The following is a 25,960-nucleotide window of genomic DNA, read 5'->3' on the forward strand; positions in this document are numbered from 1 at the left end:
GGCTGAGAGAGGCAGCAGCAATGCCCAGCACACTCAGACTCAGGGGAAAATCTCAGGTGGAGGAGCAAGTGTGGGCCAACTTCTGGGCTCTGGGCAGCCGTCTAGGACCATGGGGGCTTGACCCCAAAAATAGCTAGACCAGAGACCCTAGGAGACTGGAAAACTAAGACCTTGGACACAGGAGTAGGGCTGAGAGAGGCAGCAGCAGCTCCCAGTACGCTCAGACTCAGGGGAAAAATCTCAGGTGGAGGAGCAAGCATGAGCCAAGTCCCAAGCTCTGGGCAGCTGGCTAGGAACATGGGGGCTCGACCCTGAAAACAGCTAGACCAGAGACCCCAGGAGGGTCCCCAGAGAAGCCAAGAGACTCACAAAATACCCTCAGGCAAAAAACTGCTCCCTAACTCCATACAAAGAGAATCAGATTGCCTTACTCAGCCTTCTGGCAGATAAAACATAATGATGCCAATCAAGGCCAACCAAGAAATAAATAAGAAGACCAAGAGGGGGCAGCTGGGTAGCTCAGTGGAGTGAGAGTCAGGCCTAGAGACAGGAGGTCCTAGGTTCAAACCCGGCCTCAGCCACTTCCCAGCTGTGTGACCCTGGGCAAGTCACTTGACCCCCATTGCCCACCCTTGCCACTCTTCCACCTATAAGACAATACACCAAAATTAAGGGTTTAAAAAAAAAAAAAAAGAAGACCATGAAAAAAGCTCAAACACTTGATAACTTCTGCACAGAAAAAACCCAGAAAACAGAGGAGGACAAACAATTAAAGACATCCAAACCTTCCCAAAAAAATGAAAATGGGTCACAAGATCTTGAACAGTTCAAATCTGAGATTATGAGAAAGATGGAAGAGATCTAGCAAGAAAATAACAGTTTAAAAGGCAGAATTTTGCAATTGGAAAGCGAGGCTTACAAATCAAATGAAATGATAAGCAAACAAGACCAGAAATGACCAGCCGGAAGCCTTGAAGAACCAGATAGACCAGATTGAAAAGAAAAACCAGTCTCTAAAGGTTGGTGATCTCTCAAGACAGCAAGAACAAATAAAAAACAAAGTCAAAAGACTGATAAAATAGAAGGAAACATGAAATACCTCACTGAGAAATTGATAGATCAAGAAAACAAGTATAGAAGAAACAATTTGAGAATCATTGGTCTTCCTGAAAAACCAGAAATTAATAGAAGTTTGGACACCATACTAAAAGAAATTATTCAGCAAAACTGCCCTGAAGTTCTGCAACAAGAGGGCAATATAGACATTGGAAGGATCCATAGATCACCCTCTACACTAGACACTGAAAAGACAACCCCCAGGAATATAAGAGCCAAATTCAAGAGCTTCCAAGTAAAAGAAAAAATATTACAAGAAGCCAGAAAGAGACAATTCAGAAATCAAGGGGCACTAATCAGGATCACACAGGACCTGGCAGCCTCCACACTAAAAGACCGCAAGGCTTGGAATATGATATTCAGAAAGACAAGAGAACTGGGCCTTCAACCACGGATCAACTACCCATCAAAACTGACTATATACTTCCAAGGGAAAGTATGGACATTCAACAAGATAGAAGATTTCCAAGTATTTGCACAGAAAAGACCAGGACTAAATGGAAAGTTCGATATCCAACCACAAAAACCAAGAGAAACATGAAAAGGTAAATAAGAAACAGAGGGGAAAGGAAGAAAATTCTTATTCTTAAATTTACCCCTTTAAGGGCCTTAATAAGATAAATTGTTTGTATTCCTATATGGAGAAACGTTATGTGTAATTTTGAAAAACTGTATTCACTATTATAGTAATTAGAAGAATTATTCATAGGAAGAGGTTGGAGCACTAAATGGTGTAAGATGAGACAGGACAGGGAAAAAAAGAGGGAGGGTGAATAGTAGATGGCATCAAGAGAAACTTGAATGAATAAGAAAAATAGGATATTCTATACCACACAAAGAGAGCATGGAAAGGGGAGGGGATCAATACTATTATAAAAAGGAGAGGAAGAGAGCATTAAGAGGTAATGTTTAAACCTTTCTCTCAGTGTAATTAACCTGGAGAGGGAAAAGTAGCTATATCCATTGGGATATAGAATTCTATCTAACCCTTCAGAGAAAGTCAGAAGGGATCAACCAAGGGGAGCAGGGTAGTGGGGAGGTCAAAAAAGGGAGGAGAGGAGAGGAGGGAGGGAATTCATTAGGCCTTAAAAAATTAAAAGAGGGGAATAATAAGGGAGGGGGTGGAAAGGGAAGTAAATCAAAGGGGGGGACAAGTCTAAAACAAACCACTGATTTAAAAGGAAATAGTGTAAGAAGGAGGGATAGAACTAGGAGCAGATACCAAAATGTTGGGGAATACACAACTGATAATTATAACTCTGAATGTGAATGGGATGAACTTGCCCATAAAATGGAAGCAAATAGCAGAGTGGATTAGAAACCAAAAGGCTACCATATGTTGTCTACAAGAAACACATATGAGGCAGGCGGACATACACAGGTTTAAGGAGAAGGGCTGTAGCAAAATCTTTTTGGCTTCAACTGAGAAAAAGAAGGCAGGAGTGGCTATTATGATTTCTGACAGAGCCAAAGTAAAAATAGATTTGGTTAAAAGAGATAGGGAAGGTAATTACATCCTGATAAAAGGCAGTATAGACAATGAGGAAATAACAGTGCTCAATGTGTATGCACCAAATGGTATAGCATCCAGATTCCTAAAGGAGAAATTGGCAGAACTCAAGAAGGAAATAGTAAAACCATACTAGTAGGAGATTTAAATGTTCCTCTTTCAGATCTAGATAAATCAAACCAAAAAATAAATAAGAGATAAGAGAGGTAAATGAAATCCTAGAAAAATTAGATTTAATAGATATGTGGAGAAAAATAAATAGGGACAAAAAAGAATACACCTTTTCAGCTGCACATGGTACATTCACAAAGATTGAACATGTAATAGGGCATAGAAACATTGCAAACAAATGCAAAAGAACAGAAATAATAAATGTAACCTCAGATCATAATGAAATAAAAATAATAATTAGTAAGGGCACATGGACAGGCAAATCAAAAACTAATTGGAAATTAAATAATATGATTCTCCAAAACCAGTTAAGGAAGAAATCATAGAAACAATCAACAATTTCATTGAAGAGAATGACAATGATGAGACATCCTACCAAACTCTGTGGGATGCAGCTAATGCACTACTCAGGGGGAAATTTATATCCTTGAATGCATATATTAACAAATTAGGGAAGGCAAAGATCAATGAACTGGGCATGCAAATTAAAAAACTAGAAAGGGAACAAATTAAAAATCCCCAGCTATACACCAACTTGGAGATTATAAAAATTAAAGGAGAAATCAATAAAATTGAAAGTAAAAGAACTATTGAATTAATAAATAAGACTAAAAGCTTGTACTTTTAAAAAACAGATAAAATAGACTAAGTACTGGTCAATCTAATTTTAAAAAGGAAAGAAGAAAACCAAATCATCAGTATTAAAGATGAAAAGGGAGACCTCACCTCTAATGAAGAGGAAATCAAGGCAATCATTAAAAATTATTTTGGGCAATTATATGACAAATATAGCAATCTAGGTGAGATAGATGAATATTATAAAAATATAAATTGCCTAGATTAACAGTAGAGAAATAGAATACTTAAATAATCCCATATCAGAAACAGAAATTGAATAAGCCATCAAAGAACTCCCTAAGAAAAAATCCCCAGGACCATATGGATTCATAAGCGAATTCTATCAAACCTTCAAAAAAAAAACTAATTCCAGTATTATACAAACTACTTGACATAATAAGTAAAGAAGGAGTTCTACCAAACTCCTTTTATGTTACAAATATGGTACTGATCCCAAAGCCAGGTAGATCAAAAACAGAGAAAGAAAACTACAGACCAATTTCTTTAATGAACATAGATGCAAAAATCTTAAACAGAATACTAGCAAAGGGATTCCAGCAAGTGATCACAAGGGTTATTCATTATAATCAGGTGGGATTTATACCAGGAATGCAAGGATGGTTCAACATTACGAAAACCATTCACATAATTGACCATAACAACAAGCAAACCAACAAAAACCATTTGATTATCTCAATAGATGCTAAAAAAGCTTTTGACAAAATACAACATCCATTCCTATTAAAAACACTAGAAAGTATAGGAATAGAAGGACCTTTCCTAAAAATTAATAAACAGTATATACCTAAAACCATCAACAAGCATCATATGCAATGGGGATAAATTAGAAGCCTTTCCAATAAGATCAGGAGTGAAACAAGGATGCCCATTATTGCTTCTATTATTCAACATTGTACTAGAAACACTAGCAATAGCAATTAGAGAAGAAAAAGAAATTGAGGGTATATCAAAATAGGCAATGAGGAGACTAAGCTATCACTCTTTGCAGATGATATGATGGTCTACTTAAAAAATCCTAGAGAATCAACTAAGAAGCTAGTAGAAATAATCAACAACTTTAGCAAAGTTGCAGGATGCAAAATAAATGCATATAAATCATCAGCATTTCTATATATCTCCAACACATCACAGCAGGAAGAGGAAAGAGAAACACACCCTAGACAAAATAAAATACTTAGGAATCTATTTACCAAAACAAACACAGGAATTATATGAACACAACTACAAAACACTTTACAAACAATTAAAAACTAGATCTAAATAATTGGAAAAACATTGATTGCTCATGGGTAGGACGAGCTAACATAATAAAAATGACAATTCTACCCAAATTAATTTACCTATTTAGTGCCATGCCTATCAAACTACCAAAAAACTTTTTTTACTGAATTAGAAAAAACTATAACAAATTTCATTTGGAAGAACAAAAGATCAAGAATATCAAGGGAAATAATGAAAAAAATTGTGAAGGAAGGTGGTCTAGCAGTACCAGATATTAAACTATACTATAAAGCCACAGTCTTCAAAACAATATGGTACTGGCCAAGAGACAGAAGGGAGGATCAGTGGAATAGACTTGGAGTAAGTGATGTCAGCAAGACTATCTATGATAAACCCAAAGAGCCCAACTTTTGGGACAAAAATCCACTATTTGACAAAAACTATTGGGGAAATTGGATCAACATCTCACACCCTACACCAAGATAAATTCAGAATGGATGGATGACTTGAACATAAAGAAGGAAACTATAAGAAAATTAGGTGAACATAGAATAGTATACCTCTCAGATCTATGAGAAAGGGAAGATTTTAAAACCAAGCAAGAATTAGAAAAAATTACAAAATGTAAAATAAATAATTTTGATTATATTAAATTTAAAAGGTTTTGTACAAACAAAAATAATGCAACTGAAATCAGAAGGGAAACAACAAACTGGGAAAAAAATCTGTATAACAAAAAACTCTGACAGAGGTCTAATTACTCAAATATACAAGGAGCTAAAACAATTGTATAAAAAATGAAGCCATTCCCCAATTGATAAATGGGCAAGGTGCTTGAATAGGCAATTTTCAGATAAGAAATCAAAAGTATCAATAAGCACATGAGAAAGTGTTCTAAATCTAATAATCAGAGAAATGCAAATCAAAACAACTCTGAGGTACCACCTCACACCTAGCAGATTGGCTAAAATACTAGCAGGGGAGAGTAATGAGTGTTGGAGGGGATGTGGCAAAATTGGGACATTAATGCATTGTTGGTGGAGTTGTGAAGTGATCCAACCATTCTGGATGGCAATTTGGAACTATGCCCAAAGAGCTCTAAAAGACTGCCTGCCCTTTCAATATAGCCATAGTATTACTCGGTTCGTACCCCAAGGAGATCATAGATAGACAGATTTGTAAGAAAATATTTATAGCTGCGCTTTTGGTGGTGGCAAAATACTGGAAAACGAAGGGATGCCCTTCAATTGAGGAATGGCTAAAAAAATTGTGGTATATGTTGGTGATTGAATACTATTGTGCTCAAAGGAATAATAAACTGGAGGAATTCCATGTGAACTGGAAAGACCTCTAGGAATTGATGCAGAGGGAAAGGAGCAGAGCCAGAAGAACATTGTATACAGAGACTGATATAACGTGGTAAAATCGAATGAAATGGACTTCTATATTGGCAGCAATGCAATGACCCAGGACAATTCTGAGGGATTTATGGAAAAGAATGCTACCCACCTTCAGAGGAAGACCTACAGGAGTGGAAACACAGAAGAAAAACAACTGCTTGAACACATGAGTTTATTCGGGCATGGTTGGGGATGTAGACACTAAATGACCACACCAATGTAACTGTAAATAATATGTAATTAAGTCTTGATTGATCACACATGTTAAAACCAGTGGAAATGCGCGTTCGATGTGGAGGGGATGAAGGGGGGTGAAGGGGAAAGTAAAAACAAGAATTCATGTAACCATGGAAAATGTTTCTAAAAAATAAAATATTAAAAAAAATTCAGTTCTAGTCTAATCAAGTCAGCAAGCATTTATCAGATACCTACTACTTGCTAGGATGTGTGTTAAGCCTCTTCATGAATCTTTTCTGGTCTCTAGCAAGTGCTTTTCTAAAAGTTACCTAAAGTTACTAAAAGTGTTAAAGTTACCTTTTATCTGCTTTGTGTTTTATAGGTATATATACATGTGAGGTTAGGCACCATTTCCACTTTTGTCCTTGTATTCTTTGTGCCTGGCACATCAGTATATACAATATATCTATATCGTAATATATATATGCATGTGCGCATGTGTATGTATACTTTGTATATTTTTGTAGGGATTCTTAATAACACAAACAGGTTCTGAGCCAGAAAGATCTCATGACTCTCCTTTTGTATTTTTCTAAAGTGAATACTACAAAAGTATTATGTATTAAATATTATTGACAAAATGATTGAAGAAGAGCCATTAACAAATGATTTTTTTTCTTATAAAGTACACTTTAGAGTAGGAGGTCCAAAAACCAAGCTATTAGCCAGAGGCATGGGTCAAAGACCTATTTGAATTGAATTTATATTCTCTGGATACTGAACAGAAAGGAGCAATACTGAGGAAAAGGCTAGAGGAAAGAGGGGAAGTGAATTCTATAGTCTAAATTCTTTCCCTATGTTTGGTGTGCTTATTCATTCACAAGCATTCCTCCCACTAAATGTTTTTTGTTTGTTTTTTAAAACCCTTACCCTCAGTCTTAGAATTAATATTAAGTATTGGTTCCAAAGCAGAAGAGTAGTAAGGGCTACTCAATGGGGGTTAAGTGACTTGCCCACGGTCACACAGCTAGGAAGTGTCTGAGGCCAGATTTGAACCCAGGACCTCCTGTCTTTAAACCTGGTTCTCAATCCACTGAGACACCCAGATGCTCCACTAAATGTTTTTATTATTATTTTACAGATGAAGAAATTTAGGCCTGTGGGTCTAAATAACTTACAACTAAATAACTATTAGGTAGAAACCTAGGACCTGAGATTAGGCTTTCTTATTCTAAGTGTACTGAATTGACTGTCACACCACATTGCTATCATCCAAGGTCCACATCTGGCCTAGACTCCTCTACCTAGTTTACTATAAACTGTACACATTGTACACACTTAACTTTATTTCTTTTTATAGGGCACGTGATTTTTCTGCTCAGTCAGGCCTGTTTCTTTACTCTCTTTCATATATGTCATGTTAACTATTTTTATCTGCTTCCCTCCATCTGGCATATTTTCTCCACTAACTTCTATCCAAGTCCTTTCTATTCTCCTTAGATTAGCCCAAGCTTCAATTTGTCCAAATGCTACAAGAGTCACAATGTTCTTTCTTCTCTTCTGAATTATTACAATACTTTACTTTTTGTTCTATTACCTTCAACACTTAAGTGTACTATGCCATTCTCTAGTTGCTTCATAGTCCCCATAAAACCTAACAAGGTGGGATTGGGGAATTCTATCAATCAGCCAGCATTTACTAAGTACTTACCATGTGCCAAGCACATAGAACACAAGCAGAAAAATGAAAATGGTGCCCAACCTCAGGGAAAACAAAATTAACATGTAGATACATATAAAACACAAAGCAGGTACAAGTAACCTTAGGAATAGAGAGGCACTGGTTAGTTAAGGACCAGAAAAGATTCATGAAGAGGTTTAACACAGTTTCTGGCATACACACACATATACATATGTGTGTGTATATAGTATAAGTACATACAAAACTCCACACAATTACATGTATAGCCAGGCTAAACTACCTCATTAAAATTCATTTCATTTTCCCATAGAAACAATTAATTTCATATTTTAGGAGTTGCATTCTTGACCAAGAACTTGAAATAAAGTCAATCAATAGATATAACCATTATATAACTTAAAAGAATTGTAAAATTCTGTAATAATTTTAAGTATTTAAAAATGGCCCAGAACCTACTGGTACAAAAATATTTTTAGCAGCATTTTTTGTGGTGACAAAGAATTGGAAACCGAGAGGGTGTCCATCAATTGGGGGATGGCTGAACAAGTTGTGGTTTATGGTTGTCATGGAAAACTACTGTGCCATAAGAAATGATGAACAAGATGAGGTCAGAAAAACCTGGAAAGACTTATTTGAAATGATATAGAATGAAATAAGCAGAACCAGGAGAACAGTGTATACAATAATAAAACTATTGTACAATGATCAACTATGAAGGACTAAGCCGTTTTCAGCAAAACAAGTTTCCAAGATAACCCCAAGGGACTCACGATTAAAAAAAGCTATCCACAGCCAAAGAAGGAACTGTTGGAGTCTGAAGATCAGTGCATGCTTTCTTTCATTTTTTATTGTATGTGTGATATGTGTCTTCTATCACAGCAAGAGAAATATGTATTGTATGAAAGCACTGATATAACCTATATCAGACCATTTACCACTCAGGGAAGAGGAAGGGAGGGAGGGAGAGAATCTGAATTGCAAAATGTCAGGAAACAATTGTCAAAAATTGTTTCTACATGTAATTGAAAAAAGTAAAATTCAGTTAATAAAATAAAAATGGGCCAAATCCCATAAAAGTATATAACATATTCAAGGATACCCATTTTAAACACTAGCTATAATAAATATTTAACTAACAAAATTGGGAGAATGCTTTGTATAGCTTAGGTCTCTTTAAGTCATTGAAGAGTTTGTTGATATTCTCTTATGCTCTTGATAAGCTCCTCTAGCAAGCAATGTTCCTTCTAGGTTTGCTCATTTCTAAACAGGCAGCCATGCTCCAACCTGAAAGTCTCAGCATATATAAAGAGAGTTTGCTATGCTAGTCAAGAAAAGTTTCAGTGTAGTTAATTTAACATTTAATAATATGTAAAATAATTACTATGCTGCATAGTAATTAAGCATACATGAAAAATTGTTCACCTAATGTCTATAACATTTTTACAAGCATGTTTTTTGGAAAGTTCTCTTTTGTCAGGTCTTTAATATGTATAATCAGTGTCAGTATTAATAGTTTTCCTTAATAGTATATACTGTTTTATCATTATCACCATATATGTTGACATCTACATGTATTAAAAAACAAAGGTACCACTCAATATTTAATCACTTGTTATGTTGTTAAATTTTTACATATGTGTATTTAATTACAACTAGATCCAAGTTCTTTTCAGAACAGAGATTTTATCATAATCCTTGTACTCCATGACACTACAACAGAATTAGAGGGTCTGGATATAAAGGCATTGCCAAAGATGACTTTGAGTTTGTAAATCTCACAAATTGAGAGAATTGTGTCACACTTAGAAGAAAATTATGATTTGGACATGTTCATATCAAAGAATTGACATACAATTGGAAATATGCCTTACATACTTAGATGAGCTCAGGTCAAGTTTGGAAATAAAGATTTTGGAGCCAACTACGTAAAGTTAAGAGTTGAAGCAGTGAGAATAGATAAATTTTCCAAGGGAGAGGCTATAAAGAAAGGCAAATGCTGAAATAGAAGTCTTGGTGTGAAAGAGAATTTAAACTCTCTTTGTTTATTTTAACTTAATCAATCAAGAACTTGGAGTCCTGCCTTCCATACTTATTTAATTATTAACACTTAATTAGTCCTAAAAGACCATAAGCACTGCCCCCACACTGGGCAATGCTAGGCAAATTAGGAGCCTATGATTGGTTGCTGAGATGTGATAGACCATCCTACAGTGAAGAAAAGGACTAGAAACCAGAGAGGCAGGAAGTGAAGTGGAGAAAACTGCTTATGAAAGCCAGCCAAAAGCATTCTGATTCATTCTGCTGCCTTGGTGGCTCTTGTTGAGGGAGGACTTCTGCATTGGTGTCTCTGCATGGAGATTGATTCTATGCTGGTAAGAGTCTTGCTGAAGAGACTACTGTGACTCCTGGTTGGAGATTGAGACCTAAGAGAGCCTTTGTTGGAGTTAAGCTGGATTTCTTCAGATTGGCAATTATAGGGTATTTAGCTAGGCAATATATCTTCTACCTCCTTCCTACATTTCCTCCTTTACTATCTCTACCTTGATGTAATAAAGCTAAAACTACTAAGCCTTTTGACTTAATTTTTGTAAATGGTGACCACAACAATTTTTTAATTCTTTCATTTGTCAAACCCATTTTTAATTATTACATTGGGAATACTGAAGCTAGGAGGATCTTTCAAATTTATTAATGCCTACCCTTCTGGAAAGCAACTTGAAATTTTGTTAAGAAAATTACTAAAATGTCTGTCTCTCTTTGTCTCAAAGAGGCTCTGGCTTGCATGTATTAGAAGGAGATCAGTGATAAAAAGATGAGTTTCACATAAATCAAGATATTTACATTAACACTTCTTATATAGCAAGAACAAGAAAACAAAAGTAAATTGGGAACTGGATAAATAAATTGTAAAATATAAACATAATGTACTATTTCTTTGATGTAAAAAGCAATGACTGTCATAAACTAATAAAAAAGTATTGGTAAGACCTCTATGAATTGATGCAAAGTGAAGTAATCAGAACTAGGAAAACTATATATACAGTTACTACACCAATATAAATGGAAAAAAACAAAACAGTTGAAATTGAGTTCTACTAAATTATGACATGATTTGACCAAAGAGATATGGGACACTAGCATATGATGTCAGACTTGGTCAATGTGTCAGTTTTGCCAAACTGCTTTTTTTTCCCCTCATTCATAAAACTTTTATTCCACTTACATAAACTTATACATTCTTAAAAATTATGCTAGATTGTCCATGAAAATTTCATAAAACATTAAACAAAGCCAGCCATCATCTCAAGTTATTTTCTTGTTAACTGTTTTTAAGCACATGTATTAGGGGAATATTAAAAAAAGAATCACAAAAGCAAAAAACCTACAATAGTTAAATACATGAAATTTTGTTTTACTGCCATGCTTAATATGCAGTAGTTTTATGAATATCAAACAATTTTTACTGTATCTTATACATTTGATCTTAGGTTGCTAAAATGATTTAAGTACAAATTAAAGTAGTGTAGCAAAAATAATGAAAACATACAGCAGGTAACTTTATAAATAATGGAATGTGAACCATTTCTGTTCTTCTCCACGGTAGATTGACCAGATTAAAACTTTGTCTTAAGGAATACTTTTGAAAATGGAATTATAAAATTGTACATGTTGAGATTATGTATTCCACAGATATACATGACATGACATGTAATATTTTTGGGACATCTGTTTTTACCACAGCTGTGAGTACTCCAGTCTTAAAGTACCCATAATAAAAGCATCTGTGGCTGGAATGGATTATCTCTCTTTCCCAATACCCAACCCTCAACTCTGATAAACCAATGTATAGGCAGATTTCTTTTCTAAGAGCTGTTTTAACACTGGCATTTTTGAAATCACAATGTACCCAAAAGTACTATATCAATTTTTTTAAATTTTGAATATTATCTCCTAGTTACATATTTCATGTTCTTTCCCTCTCCCCCAAATCCCCTAACCCCCCTTAGCCAACACACAATTCCATTGGCTTTTACATGTATCATTGATCAAGACCTAAGTCCATATTATTGATAGTTGGACTAGAGTTATCATTTAGTGTCTACATCCCCAGTAATATCCTCAACAGCCCATGTGTTCAAGCAGTTGTTTTTCTTCTGTGTTTCTCTTCCCACAGTTCTTCCCCTGAATGTAGCTAGTTTTCTTTCTCATAAGTCCCTCAACCTTGCTCTAGATCCTTGCATTGCTGCTAGTAGAGAAGTCTGTTATATTCAATTGTACCACAGTGTATCAGTCTCTGTGTACAATGTTCAAGTCTTTTTCCTTATCATCTCTTTGGGGTATAATCCAAGCAGTGCTATGGCTGGATCAAAAGGCAGATTATCTTTTAAAGCCCTTTGAGCATAGTTCCAAATTGCCATCCAGAATGTTGGATCAGTTCACAACTCCACCAGCAATGCATTAATGTCCCAATTTTGCTACATCCCCTCCAACATTCATTACTCTCCCCTTCTTTCATTTTAGCCAATCCTGCTAGGTGTTAGGTAATACTTCAGAGTTGTTCTGATTTGCATTTCTCTGATTATTAGAGATTTAGAACACTTTTTCATGTGCTTATTGATAGTTTTGATTTCTTTATCTGAGAATTGCCTATTCATGTCCCTTGCCCATTTATTGATTGGGAGATGACTTGATTTTTTGTACAATTGATTTAGCTCCTTGTATATTTGAGTGATTAGACCTTTATCTGAGTTTTTTGTTATAAAGATTTTTTTCCCAATTTGTTGTTTCCCTTCTAATTTTGGTAGCATTGGTTTTGGCTGTACCAAAACTTTTTAGTTTAATGTAGTCACAATTATTTATTTTATATTTTGTGTTTTTTTTCTAACTCTTGCTTGTTTTTAAAATCTTTCCCTTCCCATAGATTTGACAAGTATACTATTCTGTGCTCACCCAATTTACCTATAATTTCCTTTTTTATATTCAAGTCATTCACCCAATCTGAGTTTATCTTGGTATAGGGTGTGAAATGTTGATCTAGGCCCAATCTCTCCCATATTGTTTTCCAATTTTCCTAGCAGTTTTTGTCAAATAGCAGGTTTTTGTCCCAAAAGCTGGGTTCTTTAGGTTTATCAAAAACTGTCTTGCTGAGATTGCTTACCCCTAGTCTATTCCACTGATCCTCCTTTCTGTCTCTTTGTCAGTACCATATTGTTTTGATGACTACTGCTTTGTATTACAGTTTAAGATCTGGCACTGCTAGGCCACCTTCCCCTTCATATTTTTTTTCATTATTTCCCTTGATATTCTTGGTCTTTTGTTCTTCCAAATGAACTTTGTTATAGTTTTTTTCTAATTCAGTAAAAAAGTTTTTTGGTAGTTTGATAGGTATAGCACTAAATAGGTAAATTAATTTGGGTAGAATGGTCATTTTTATTATGTTAGCTCATCCTGCTCATGAGCAATCAATGCTTTTCCAATTGTTTAGATCTAGTTTTAATTGGGTGGAAAGTGTTTTGTAGTCATGTTCGTATAATTCCTGTGTTAGATTCCTAAGTATTTTATCTTGTCTAGGGTGGTTTTAAATGGAATTTCTCTTTCTAACTCTTGCTGCTGCCATGTGTTGGAAATATATAGAAATGCTGATAATAATTTATGTGCATTTATTTTGTATCCTGCAACTTTGCTAAAGTTGTTGATTATTTCCACTAGCTTTTTAGTTGATTAGGATTTTTTAAGTAGACCATCATATCATCTGCAAAGAGTGATAGCTTGGTCTCCTCATTGCCTATTTTAATACCTTCAATTTATTTTTCTTCTCTAATTGCTACTACTATTATTTCTAATACAATGTTAAATAATAGAGGTGATAAATGGGTATCCTTGTTTCACGCCTGATCTTATTGGGAATGCTTATAATTTATCCCCATTGCAGATGAAGTTTGTTGTTGGTTTTAGATATATGCCATTTATTATTTTTAGGAAAGACCCTTCTATTCCTATACTTTCTAATGTTTTCAGTAGGAATGGGTGTTGTATTTTGTCAAAAGCTTTTTCAGCATCTATTGAGATAATCATGTGGTTCCAATTTTTATATGTATAAAGTTTTGTATTCCCCTATTGGGTACCTAAGATGAAAACAGATGAATTCCTAAAATGTTAACTGACTCTGCTCCCCTAATATTAAACATAAAAACCACATGGGAAATAAATCCAAATAGAAGCAACATAAACTTGTCATAAATAATAAACAAAAACGTAATATTTGTGACACAGCATGGCCTACTGTGCAAATTTTAGAATGAGGAAGACAAAAGTGGAAGGCTGGTTAATTCTTTCCTCCTGCTTTGGCTTCATCTCTTTGAGTGTTTGATGTTGACAATGTCAAACTGTCTCTCAGTAATTGCATTATTAGTATGCTATCTTTGTATGTTTCTTTACTTAATGTATCAAGTTCAATAAATGACTTCGTCAAAAGCTATCTTTGCAAGGGAGCAATCTTTCTCTGCATTTTTCTCATAATTGAACACAGAGAACTTCATGGCCAGACCCAATCTTAAAGGATGCATTGATTGCAACTCTTTTTGCTGATTTCAGATACTTCTTGATATGTTTGTTGTAATTGATCTACTATTCCTTTTTTATTATTGCCTATGGCAACCTCAGCCAAATAATTGGGTCATAGTCTTTTCATTTTCAAATCAAAAGCTTTTTTTCTGCTTGTGAAGCTTTAGGAATCAAGAACTTTTCCTATTGAGACAGTACATCATTGTAGACATTTCTTACTTTGGTCTCAGTTTTCTCTGTATTCTCAAGTCATCTGCATTTTTTTTTTCAGCACCTTCCATCTTTTACTCAGTACTTGAAACCACTGTCCCTTGGGGACTCTACAACATTTTTGTAAGCCACAGAGAAAAGATTCCTCTCTTCATTGGATAGATAATTCAACTCCTATTCAGTTATAGCTATCATGCAGCCTGTCATGTTACTGTATCTCTCAGCTTGTTCAGCCAGTTTGGCCTTTTAAGTTCATTTTTTATCCATGACTGGATATTCTCTGCCTGGAGTGAGTGGTGGTGATGGTGGATGGAAGGATGGAGGCAGTGGATGGATGAGGAGGGAGGCATTCAGCAGCTTCTGGGCAGCAGCAGTGGCTGCTAAACTATTTTCTTCTGCTTCTTTATACTTTACTATAAGAGATCACTCTAGGAAGAGATGAGGGGAGTGACATAGTTGAATATTTTGGTAATATAAAACAAAATGCCTCAATTTAAAAAAAATTATATTCTGGATTAAGTTTGCATTTAATGACTTTTTACAGTTGGCAATTTATAAGATACTTGCTTCACAATAATCCTCAGAGTTAGTGTGTTATCTCCTGTAAAGTTAAAATTGGTTTTGGTCACACTAAAAGTTATAAAAGTTGTTGTGGTTGCTGTTTATAAAAATTAACTCTTAAGTTACAAGGCTGTTAGTAGCTTTAGTAGCTTTATTATAGCAAAGTAGAGGGAACTATAGGAAAGAGGTAGAAAATATTGTCTAGCTAAATACCCTATAGTTGCCAATCCGGGGAAATCTAGCTCAACTCTGACAAAGGCTCCCTCAGGTCCCAGTCTCCAACCAGGAGTTGTGGTAATCTCTTCAGCAAGAGCCACCAATGCAGAATCTAACACAGAATCCAAATGTTCACCAGAATCCAGAGTCCCTGACTTCTTGTTGGGTCTCACCTTATAAGCACTTTTCTCCACTGAACAGTTCTCCCATGTTACATCTTAGGAACCAACATAGTTCCTTAATTTGTCTAGCACTGAGGGCAGTGCTTATGGGATCCACTTCTGGTCTTTGAGGGTGTGAACTTCCTTTTCTAGTAACTGAGTAAGTGACTAAGATCCTAACTGACTAAGTGTGAAAAGAGGGGCACTCTAAGTTCTTGATTGATTAAGTTAAAATAAACAAATGGAGTTAAAAAATTCCCTTTCACACTCCAATTTACAGATAAGAAAAGTGAGACAGGGAACTCAAGTGGCATGCCTCCATTGCTAGTGGTATTATAGTTGCTTTGGAGCAAGCCCAAACCTAGGTGTGATGACTCCAAATCCAGTGTTATTTCCACTATACTATGTTTTATAAGTACATAAGATAGGCAAAAACAATGATAATTTGTTATATAGTACTTTAAACTTTGCCATTGTCTTTATAAATATTTTTTTAAACCCTTAACTTCTGTGTATTGGCTCCAAGGCAGAAGAGTGGTAAGGGTGGGTAATGGGGGCCAAGTGACTTGCCCAAGGTCACACAGGTAGGAAGCGTCTTGAGTCCGGCTTTGAACCTAGGACCTCCCTTCTCTAGGCCTGACTCTCAATCCACTGAGCTACCCAGCTGCCCCCTACATATTTTTCTTACTTGAACCTCAAAAGCAACCTTTTGAGATAGTACTACAGGTATTGTTATCCATTTAACAGTGCCTCTGAGAGGTCAAGTGACCAGGAGCATAGATAATGTCATTGTGAGGTTTCAAACTTACATCTTTCTGGCTCAAGTCTAGTACTCTTTCCACTTCTCAAGCGTGCTGTGAGAATTCTAAGGAAAAAGAAGTCACTTCTAATTGAGAAGAACAGGAAGGACTTTGTCTTGGAAGATGAGTAAGATTTCAACAGGTAGAAACTGTGGCATAGGGAACTTAAACAATGTCTCATCCAGGATAGTTTAACTACAGGCTCCTTTGAAGGAGAAAAAATAGATCAAGCAGTTATTTGAGACTTAAGGCTTTCCACGCACAAGGTTGCACACATCCTTAAGATTCTTCAGTTCATTCTTGGTCTAATATATCCAAATGATTATCTTGCCCTGTGTTAATGCTGTCACTCATTTGTTTGTATAACTAGTATGTATTGTGCCTTTTATTTTTTAGGGGCCACACGGTAAAAGCAGTGTGTGAATCATTTCATCTTGCTAAGGATGCAGGTTTCAAAGTTGTGGCACATATGATGCCAGATTTGCCAAATGTGGGACTAGAAAGAGACATTGAACAGTTTACAGTGAGTATTCATTTAAAAAGTGTTAAATTAGCTTCATATCTTGTATATTCTTCCTGTATTTGATATTTTTTTGGAAATGAGATTGAAAATTTCACCACAAAATGAAAATTAGAAATATTGGAGAGGCAATGGGATGATAAGCACACTAATGAGTTCTGACTTGTTCCAGCTGATCTGGAAAACAATTTGGAAATAGTCTAGAAAAGGCACTAACTGATACCAAGTATCATATCCTTTGGCATAAGAATTATTATGTTCCGGGCATTTGGCCAAGTGCTGGAGATAATTTTTTTTAAAAAAAAAGGTAAAAGTAGCCCCTGCCAAAAAAAATTAAAAAAAAAAAGAAAGAAAGAAAGAAAAAAAGTAGCCCCTGCCTTCAAGGAACTTAGATTCTACTGGGAAAGACAAAGCATGTAAATAAGTACATACAAATAAAACATAGAGATCAAAGACAGGGAGAAGTCCCACATATACAAACATTTTTTCCCCTGTGCTGTCAGAGAATTAGAAATTAAATTGATGCCTATCTGCTGGGGAAATGGCTGAACAGATTGTTCAGTATGAAGGTAATGGAACATTATTACACCAGGATAAAATGGCAGATATGAAAATTAAAAAAAACCTCAAGGATATTTGAGTGAACTGATACAGAGCAAAATAAGCAAAACATAAAGAATGATTTGCACAATAACCACTATAATATAAAGGAATATAATATTGAAGTACGTTAGAACTTTAATTAGTACAATAAATCATCCTATATAGTCTAACCCCCCATTTTGTAATTTGAGAACTGAGACCCAAAGAGGTTGAATGACTTATTTAAGGTCAAATAAGTAATCATCGGTAGGGCCAAGATTAAACACAGGTTCTCAGATTTCCACATTCAGAACTCTTCCCAATGGACCACCCTACCTTCCTTCACAGGACTGATGGTTTGACATAACCTCCCTTCTTTCAACAGAAAAGTGGTGAACTAAAGGTATGGAATTAAGTGTGCATCAACAGATATTGCTAATGTGTTTTTCTTTTTGCTGAACTATACTTATTACCTGTTCTGTATGGAAGACAGAATAATAATCATGGAGAACATCAGGGCAGTTTACTTGGATAATTTCTTGTAGTATGGAGTCCAAATTTCTATTTCTGCTTTTTCAGGAAGACCAATGATTCTCAAATTGTCTCTTCTAGACCTGTTTTCTGATCTGTCAATTTCTCAGTGAGATATTTCATATTTCCTTCTATTTTATCAGTCTTTTGACTTTGCTTTATTTGTTCTTGCTGTCTTGAGAGATCATTGGCTTCTACTTGCCCAATTCTGGTCTTTAGAGACTGGTTTTCTGCTATAATCTTTTGATTTTCCTTTTTGATTTGGTCTATTCTCTTTTTCATGGTTTCCTCCAATTTGCTTATCATTTCTTTTGATTTTGGGGCATCTTTCTCCAATTGGGAGTTTCTGTCGTTTAGCCTGTTAATTTCCTTTTGAGCTATTTCCCACTTCTCTCACCAAATCTCTTCCATCTTTCTCATGATCTCAAATTTGAACTCTTCAAGAGCTTATGACCAATTTTCATTTTGGGGGGAAGGTTTGGATGTGATTACTTGTTTGTTCTCATCTGCTGTTTGTTCTGTTGTCTGGATTTTTTCTGTTTAAAAGTTGTCGAGTGTTAAAGATTTCTTCTTGATCTTTCTCTATAGAGGTTCTTTGGCCTGGATTGCCATTATTATTATTTCTTTCTCAGTCAGAAGTCTGGGTGAGGCAGACAGGCTCTCTGCCTATCCTATGGAGCTGTGGTTCAGTTTTTGCCTGAGTCACAGGGCTGTGCAGGCCTGCTCCTGAGAGCAGCAAGACTTAAGACCCCAAGAGGCTAAAGAACACGAACTCTGAGCTGTGTGTTCTTTAGCCTCTTGGGGTCTTAAGTCTTGCTGCTCTCAGGAGCAGGCCCTGGTGATCCCAGGTAGCTGCTAAAAACTTAATGAATGAATGCCCCAAACTTGCTCTAACTCTTGTTCGCTGGCTTTGGCACTGTAGGTGGAGGGGGTTGCTCAGCTTGCATTTTAGTGAGAGCTATTTCACCCCCTTAAAGCATAGAAATGCCCTGATCCTACATACCTTCAATGCTGCGCCCTGTTGTGGGGTCCCTTTGTTCGTCTGGATTTGTTTTTATATCCTCTTGAGGAGTCTTATCTGTGTGGGTTAGGAGAGGTCAAGCAGCTGCTTCTACTCTGCCACCATCTTAACCCGGAAGTCCTCAACAGCTATATTTTTTAAAACATCTATAAAACTTTTTTTTTTTAAGAAATGAGATTACTAAGGCTGTTACTTCCCATTAAATGAAAAAATCTTATTTACAAATATATTTTGGGGGAAAGGCCAAACAACATAATTCATTTGTTAAGCTACATGGGACATTTACTGTCTGCCTCATGAAAAAATAGAATTGTGCTTATTTATGAAAGAAGCCTTCATATCCAGTGCTACACATTTAATATGCCTTTTCTTAGCTTTCAAAAGCTATATTTAGAGCCAGCACACCACCAAATAAAGAACCATTCATGCAACAAAAATAGGTCTCAGGCAACACTATTAGTAATTCCTCAAATAATGCCTCTATAATACTTTGTGGTTTTCAGTAGGGCCTAGGGTTTTCAGTGGTAATCCCAGGTACTTGAAGAATTAACACCACAGTTTTCATTATCAGAACTCCTGGGAAGAGAGTAATAGTCAGTATTCTAAGGGCCCTATTAAAAGGATATAGTAGTTCCAAATAAGAGCAAATAGCCTAATCTCACAATTAATTATTCTTAGTATCCAAGGAGAAAGGTTATTTTGCTACTATATCTTGCAGATAGGCTCTTTACATAAGCAGATTTATTTATCTGCTTATTTGTGATTTTTTTCAGTCCACAGGGAATATTGGCAGACCTATCTCACTTCTAACTACATCTCAGTGGTTGAATGGTAAAAAAGCTAAAATGGAAACTCAGATTTATCCCTAGAGAATAATATTCTCTAAGTTAATGGTTTCATTTTCTCTATAAAATTTTTGGTTAGATAATAGCATTGTTCAAGCCCAATTCAAAACCTCTTTTCCAACTTCTAAATGACCTCAGTTTATACTCTAAATCCTGCTTACTATTTGTTCCTCAGTTTCTTTCAAGTAACACCTGGCTCCTTATTATCAATGCCAAAATCTTTCTAGATTTAACTTTACTCCATAAATAGAGTTGCTGAATCAGAAGTCTACCTCTAGATTATAGTGATATCTTACTTTGGACAACATCAGGACCACGCTGATGCTCTCATCTTCTCCCAATGAAACCAGGATCATTTTAGAGGCCTACCCCTTGGTGGGCAGACAGTCTATATCTACATTGCCATAAATTACTTAATCATTGTGAAAGAAAAAAAATGAAAACTTAACATGGATTTCTTAATAGAACAGGAAAGAGATATTTCCCCAGTTCCCTGCAAGCATTCTCAAGATCTCTCATCATATATAACTTGGGTTGGAGCAATGAGTAGGAAGAATTATTATTTAGTGTAACAACAGAAATTCTTGAGAGGCAATATTTCTTAATTTTAAAATAATTTATTAATTGACTATTCAAGACATCCTAAACTGGTCAGTCAACTCCCTCCATGATCCAAAGGGGTACCCAAGAGAGCAAAAGAAGCTGAACTCTCACACAGGTACCTATATACTCCTTGTGACCTTACTACTCAGTCCCTCCTCACAACATCCCAAGACATATCAGATCAGTAAATAGCCACTGAGGGGGTGGACTTAAAGACCTCAACTTCTCCCTCATTACTTCATCACAGGAGGAGGTCTTTTTCCATAGAAGGAAGATGCCAACGTGCTCTTTCTTCTCCCATGGGCTAAGTCAGTCCTATGAGGCTACAGAGCCTAAATTTTTCTTAGAGTGGGGTGAGGAGTGTCATGTGGTTCACCTTGGCTGTCCTGTCCTGTCCTTAATCCTTTTATCTTTTTAAGATCCAAACAAAAGAAGGGGGGACTGAATCTAGTTTCATAGCCCAAGGGAGAAACTTTCAGTCTGACTTTTTTTTTTTGAGGGGGGCTACAGAGAAAATTATTTCACAAAAATATCCCAATTCAATATTAATTTTCTTCATTGTGTAGTAATCTCATTTGTGTGAGATTTTTCATTTGGGATACTTTACCTCATGTCCTCCTGGTGTAATGGAAAAAACATGGGCCTAAAAGTTAGGAGACTGAATTGTAGTCTCAGGTCTGCCCCTTTAGAATTTGAGATCTAGAGCTACTAGGAACCAATAGGGAAACTAAGGCTTTGAGGTGGATAAATGACTTCCCCAAGGTCTTATGGCTCTAAATCCAGTACTCTTTCCACTATAGATTTTAACCCCAAGGAACTTATTCTACTTGGAAGTTATAGCATGTACTCAGAGAAGTAAATATAGGATAATTTGAGGAGAGATGGATCTGAAAAGGCTTTTGAAAGGGAGTAGCACCCAAGCTGTGTTTATAAGATGAGGATTTTGAGAAGAAAAGATGATGGAGTCATGGGACAAATCCTATGTAAAGACACATTGCTCTTAGAATGCCAAATTCCAGGAATAACTAGCTAGTAATCCAATCTAACTAGAGCATAGTTTATAAAAGGAACTAATATAAAGACTGTGAAGGCCATAGATGACTTTAAATCCCAGGCCAAGAGGATTGTGTTTTGTCCTAGAGAAAGGAGAGAATTACGGAGACTTGATTAGGTAAGTGGAATTTATAGTTAGACCTGTCTGTGCCTTTATGAAGGTTTTGTTGACATATATAAGAAATATGGACTGGAAGAAAGCAGACTGGTTAGGAGGCTACAATATTTCCTATTCTTAAAAAACCCTCACTATACCCTACTATCAAGCTATCATCCTAGATTTCTTCCCTCTTCTTAGCCAAACCCCTTGAAAAAGCTTTCTCCTCTCTATTTCCTCTTCTGTCAATCTCTTCTAAACACTCTTCAGTCTGGCTTCCAGCCCATTACTCAGCTAAAACTAATTAATCTAAAGTTATCAATGATCTCTTAACTGACAAATTCACTGTCCTTTTCTCATTTCTAATCCTTCTTGGCCTTTCTATAAGCTTTTGACACTGCTGATCACTCTCTCCTGGATACTTTCTCCTCTCTGGATTTCCCTGACACTGCTCTTTCTTGGTTCTCTTTCTACCTAAGAGTATTTCTCAGTTTACTGGATTTCCATCCATTTCATATCCTGTTAACATTGGATCTACAATACAGGACTTTCTGTAGCCTTCTCTTTCTACAATCTCAGTGACATCTTTGTCATCTCTATGTAGATGACTTCCAGATCAATGTTTTCAGTTTTTGTCTTTCTCTTGGGAGATTGGATTGAATAGTTAAAAAATAAAGGATAGCCATGGGAAAGATCAATTCTACTAGATATAGTACCATAATTTGAAAGGAGAGCAAGATTAAGTGAAGATTTTTTTAAGGATGAGGAGATATTTTTAGGTAGGAAGTAAGGATCCTGTAAATTGAAAAGATTGAATTGAAAGCTGATGAAAGGGGTAGGCTCTTAAAGGAAATGGAAGAGAATGGACTCAGCCGCATAATGACTTAAATATGTGAACAAGTTTAAAAAAATAGGGTTTTTCATCTGGATTCTTGCCTGTGAGTCATATTTATGCAGTTTGGCAACTAAAGGAGAAATGTAAAGTATACAAGGAAATGGTATTCATCAACTGGAAGATAGTTATTTGTGCATCTACTATGAAAAGGTCTTTTGATTCAGTAAAATTCATTGTGATAATAAATACTTTGGATGACTTTGGGCTCAACCTCATATAAATAGATCTGTTGGCAGAAATGAATATGATTTGTACAGTTTGTACAGTTCTACTCTTCCAGAATCCACATAATTTTTACAATAGGAAAGGAGTAAAATAGGATAACATAGTCTTCACAAGAATTGGTTATGTGGTTTCAAAATCATAGTATGGAAAACTGTTATCAGGAGAACTGTAGAACAGCTGATGCATTTGCTCTTTGCAGACAACTGCATAACATTTGCAAAAGACCTTATAAGTTGGGAACATGCAGTACAATAACTACAAAGAAAACTGTATATAGTTTACTAGAGGTGAATTTCTCTAAGACCTAGTGGATATACAATGAATCTTGAGATGAAGGATGTTTCAAAATCAGTAGGAGAGAAATTGAAGAAGTGAGTAGTTACATGTAGTTGGAGGCACAATGGAAATATGTTAAAGGAGGATGCAGTAGATAAAAAAGGTGTTGGCCAGAACAAAAAGAAAACAAAGATTAAAAAACAGCATTGTATGTTGAACAATTATTGATTCAAAAGAGCAGAGCTACTCAAAAATTGTGATTCTTCCATTATACATGATGATATTCAGAACAAGAGCAGATGATACTCAAAAAAAGAAGTTACTAGTATGGAGAACAATAAAAACACATGTGACCCTTTATCAATGTCAAATGAAGAAATAACATAGATTGTTTGTCATGCCAGAAGAAAAGTATTGTAAAAACAGGAGATTTCTCCTGTTCTTAATATTCACTGTCAAATCACAGGCCTGGGAACAACCATCAAATAAACAGAAATTTTAGATCCAGAAATGAAATTCTTGTTCTAAACAAGCATACAATAGAATGGACCAGTGTTTTGCCATTTGGTATTCATATATGTTGGACATGAGAGATTTAAATTTTATAGGCTAATAAGAAACAACAAATGAAGCTCTGTCCTCATCCATCCTGCTTCCAAACTTAGCTCCAATACTTTATCCTGGAAAAAAACTTAATCTTTCAAAACCAGTACAAAAAATGGACCTAAGCAAACTGGCTTCTCTTGTTCCAAGCCTGATTTCTTTCTGACTCACACCATCACAGTGAGTAAAGAATGTAATTAAATGTTTTATTTACAAAGCTTGGCAGCTGAGTCTTAACTTGGGGATCAGCCCAATTCTTGTTAAGCTGTAGATTGCATTTAGAAAAAGTAAACAGAAATCGTGAAATTCTTACTAAAGGAGTTGAGTAAGCAGAAGAAAGATTTTTTTTTTTTTGTATATTCAACCTGTAGTTGGTTCTGAATTGCTAAATACATGAGTTTTTCACAGATTTGATTTCCAATGGAAATTGGTTCTGGAGCAAAATCCAGATTAGTCTGCATCCAGTCAGAGTTTGAGTTGTGATGAGGTAAGGGAAAAGATTTAGAGGAAATGACCAAAAGTATAAGAACTCTGAGTAATTTTTTCTGAAAAGGCCCACTAAAATAAAACCATTGAATATTGAATCATTTAGAAGCCTTCTAGTCCAACTTGTACCTAAAAGAAATCTCTGTTGCAGTATCTATAAGAAGTTGTTCTCAAACTTATAGTACAGTCCATTTCACCACTGAACAGCTGTGTTCAGAAGTTTTCTTTCTGCACATTGAGTTCACATTTATCTCCCTGAAGGTTTTCTATCCACTACTGTTATTTCTGGCCTCTGGAGCAAAGCAGAACAAATCTAGGCCATATTTTTTTTATTATATAGTCCTCATTTACATATTTTATATAATTTTTTTAATTTTTTTTTTAATTTTAAACCCTTAACTTCTGTGTATTGACTTATAGGTGGAAGAGTGGTAAGGGTAGGCAATGGGGGTCAAGTGACTTGCCCAGGGTCACACAGCTGGGAAGTGTCTGAGGCCGGATTTGAACCTAGGACCTCCTGTCTCTAGGCCTGGCTCTCAGTCCACTGAGCTACCCAGCTGCTCCCTATTTTATATAATTTGTGTGTGTGTGTGTGTGTGTGTGTGTGTGTGTGTGTGTGTGTGTGTATAAATTTCGTATGAAATGTATAAATACTCAAAGGCAACTTGGACCACCTCTATCACCAGAGCAAGTTATTTTCTATTATAAACATTCTCATTTCCTTCAGCTGATTCTTGTAGGTCACTGTCTCTCTTCTGTCAACTAACTGAAGCACCCCATTTTGGGACATCCTTCCTACAGTATGGTGCCCAGAATTCCACATGGCCTGACTAGTACAGACTAATACAGGATTATTGGCCCTCTCTATCTGGACATAGTACCTTTCTTAATGGAGGATGAGCTCACATGAGCTTTTCTGGCTACTATCACACTCTTAACTTGAGCTTGCTGTTCCTTGTTCTTTTTCATTTAACTGTTATCTAGCCTGCTCCTCTCCAATCCAGTACTTATTCAGCGGATTATTTGGACCTAAGTAGTAAGGCTTTATTTGTCTTCTTTATCTTAATAGAGTCAGCTTATCATTCTAGCCCGTCAAAATCTTTTTGGATCTGGACTCTATCCTGCCTAGCTTGGTGTCATATGCATATTTGACAGATATAGCATCTTTGCCATTAATTAAAATATTGAATATAAGACCAAGTATACTGGAGCATTCCACAGAGATCTTCTATCATGGCATGGGTCCAAATAACTACTACTCTTTTGGTCCAGTCATTTACTTTTGATTGCAACTAACTGACCTTTTCTTGATTGATGGTTTCTAGTGATCCATACTGTTATACTTCATTTCTCTTTCTAACTGATCATAAACAATTACTTTTAATATTATGCTTTAAAACTTTGCCCAGAATTCAAGTCAAAACCCTAATTTCTTTAAGTTTTATGCCGTCGCAAAAAGGCCTTCTAGGAATATTTTGCTGCCTTATAAATCATTTTTTCTACCTTTGGGCCAAAGGGTCTGAACACCAACCAGTAGAAGTATTGAATTAAAGTGTCTGAATGGTTTAGTAACTTTTTTTTAATGCTTCAAAACTGTCTCCCAGAATGTGTTAACATGCCTATTTTTCCACCAATTTAATGGGTGAGAGATGAAACCTCAGTTTAATTTAAATCTCTCTCAATCTCTCTCAATCTCTCTCTCTCTCTCTCTCTCTCTCTCTCTCTCTCTCTCTCTCTCTCTCTCTCTCTCTCTTTCTCTCTCTCTCTCTTTCTCT

At 35.7% G+C, this 25,960-nt stretch overlaps 1 protein-coding gene and 1 pseudogene across 2 annotated transcripts in view; one reads left to right on the forward strand and one right to left on the reverse strand.

Annotated features, from left to right (window-relative positions):
- The window catches only part of ELP3 (elongator acetyltransferase complex subunit 3), an 87,411-nt gene that overhangs the window by 29,923 nt on the left and 31,528 nt on the right, over nucleotides 1-25,960 (forward strand). For both annotated transcript variants that reach the window (XM_044663462.1, XM_044663463.1), the window contains exon 9: nucleotides 16,845-16,971. In XM_044663462.1, the coding sequence (XP_044519397.1) occupies nucleotides 16,845-16,971 (127 nt within the window). The remainder of the gene's footprint in view (nucleotides 1-16,844; nucleotides 16,972-25,960) is intronic.
- On the reverse strand, nucleotides 14,262-14,977 carry LOC123236943 (annotated as a pseudogene).

This window comes from Gracilinanus agilis, chromosome 2 (genome assembly GCF_016433145.1).
Source record: "Gracilinanus agilis isolate LMUSP501 chromosome 2, AgileGrace, whole genome shotgun sequence".
Taxonomy (NCBI): Eukaryota; Metazoa; Chordata; class Mammalia; order Didelphimorphia; family Didelphidae; genus Gracilinanus; species Gracilinanus agilis.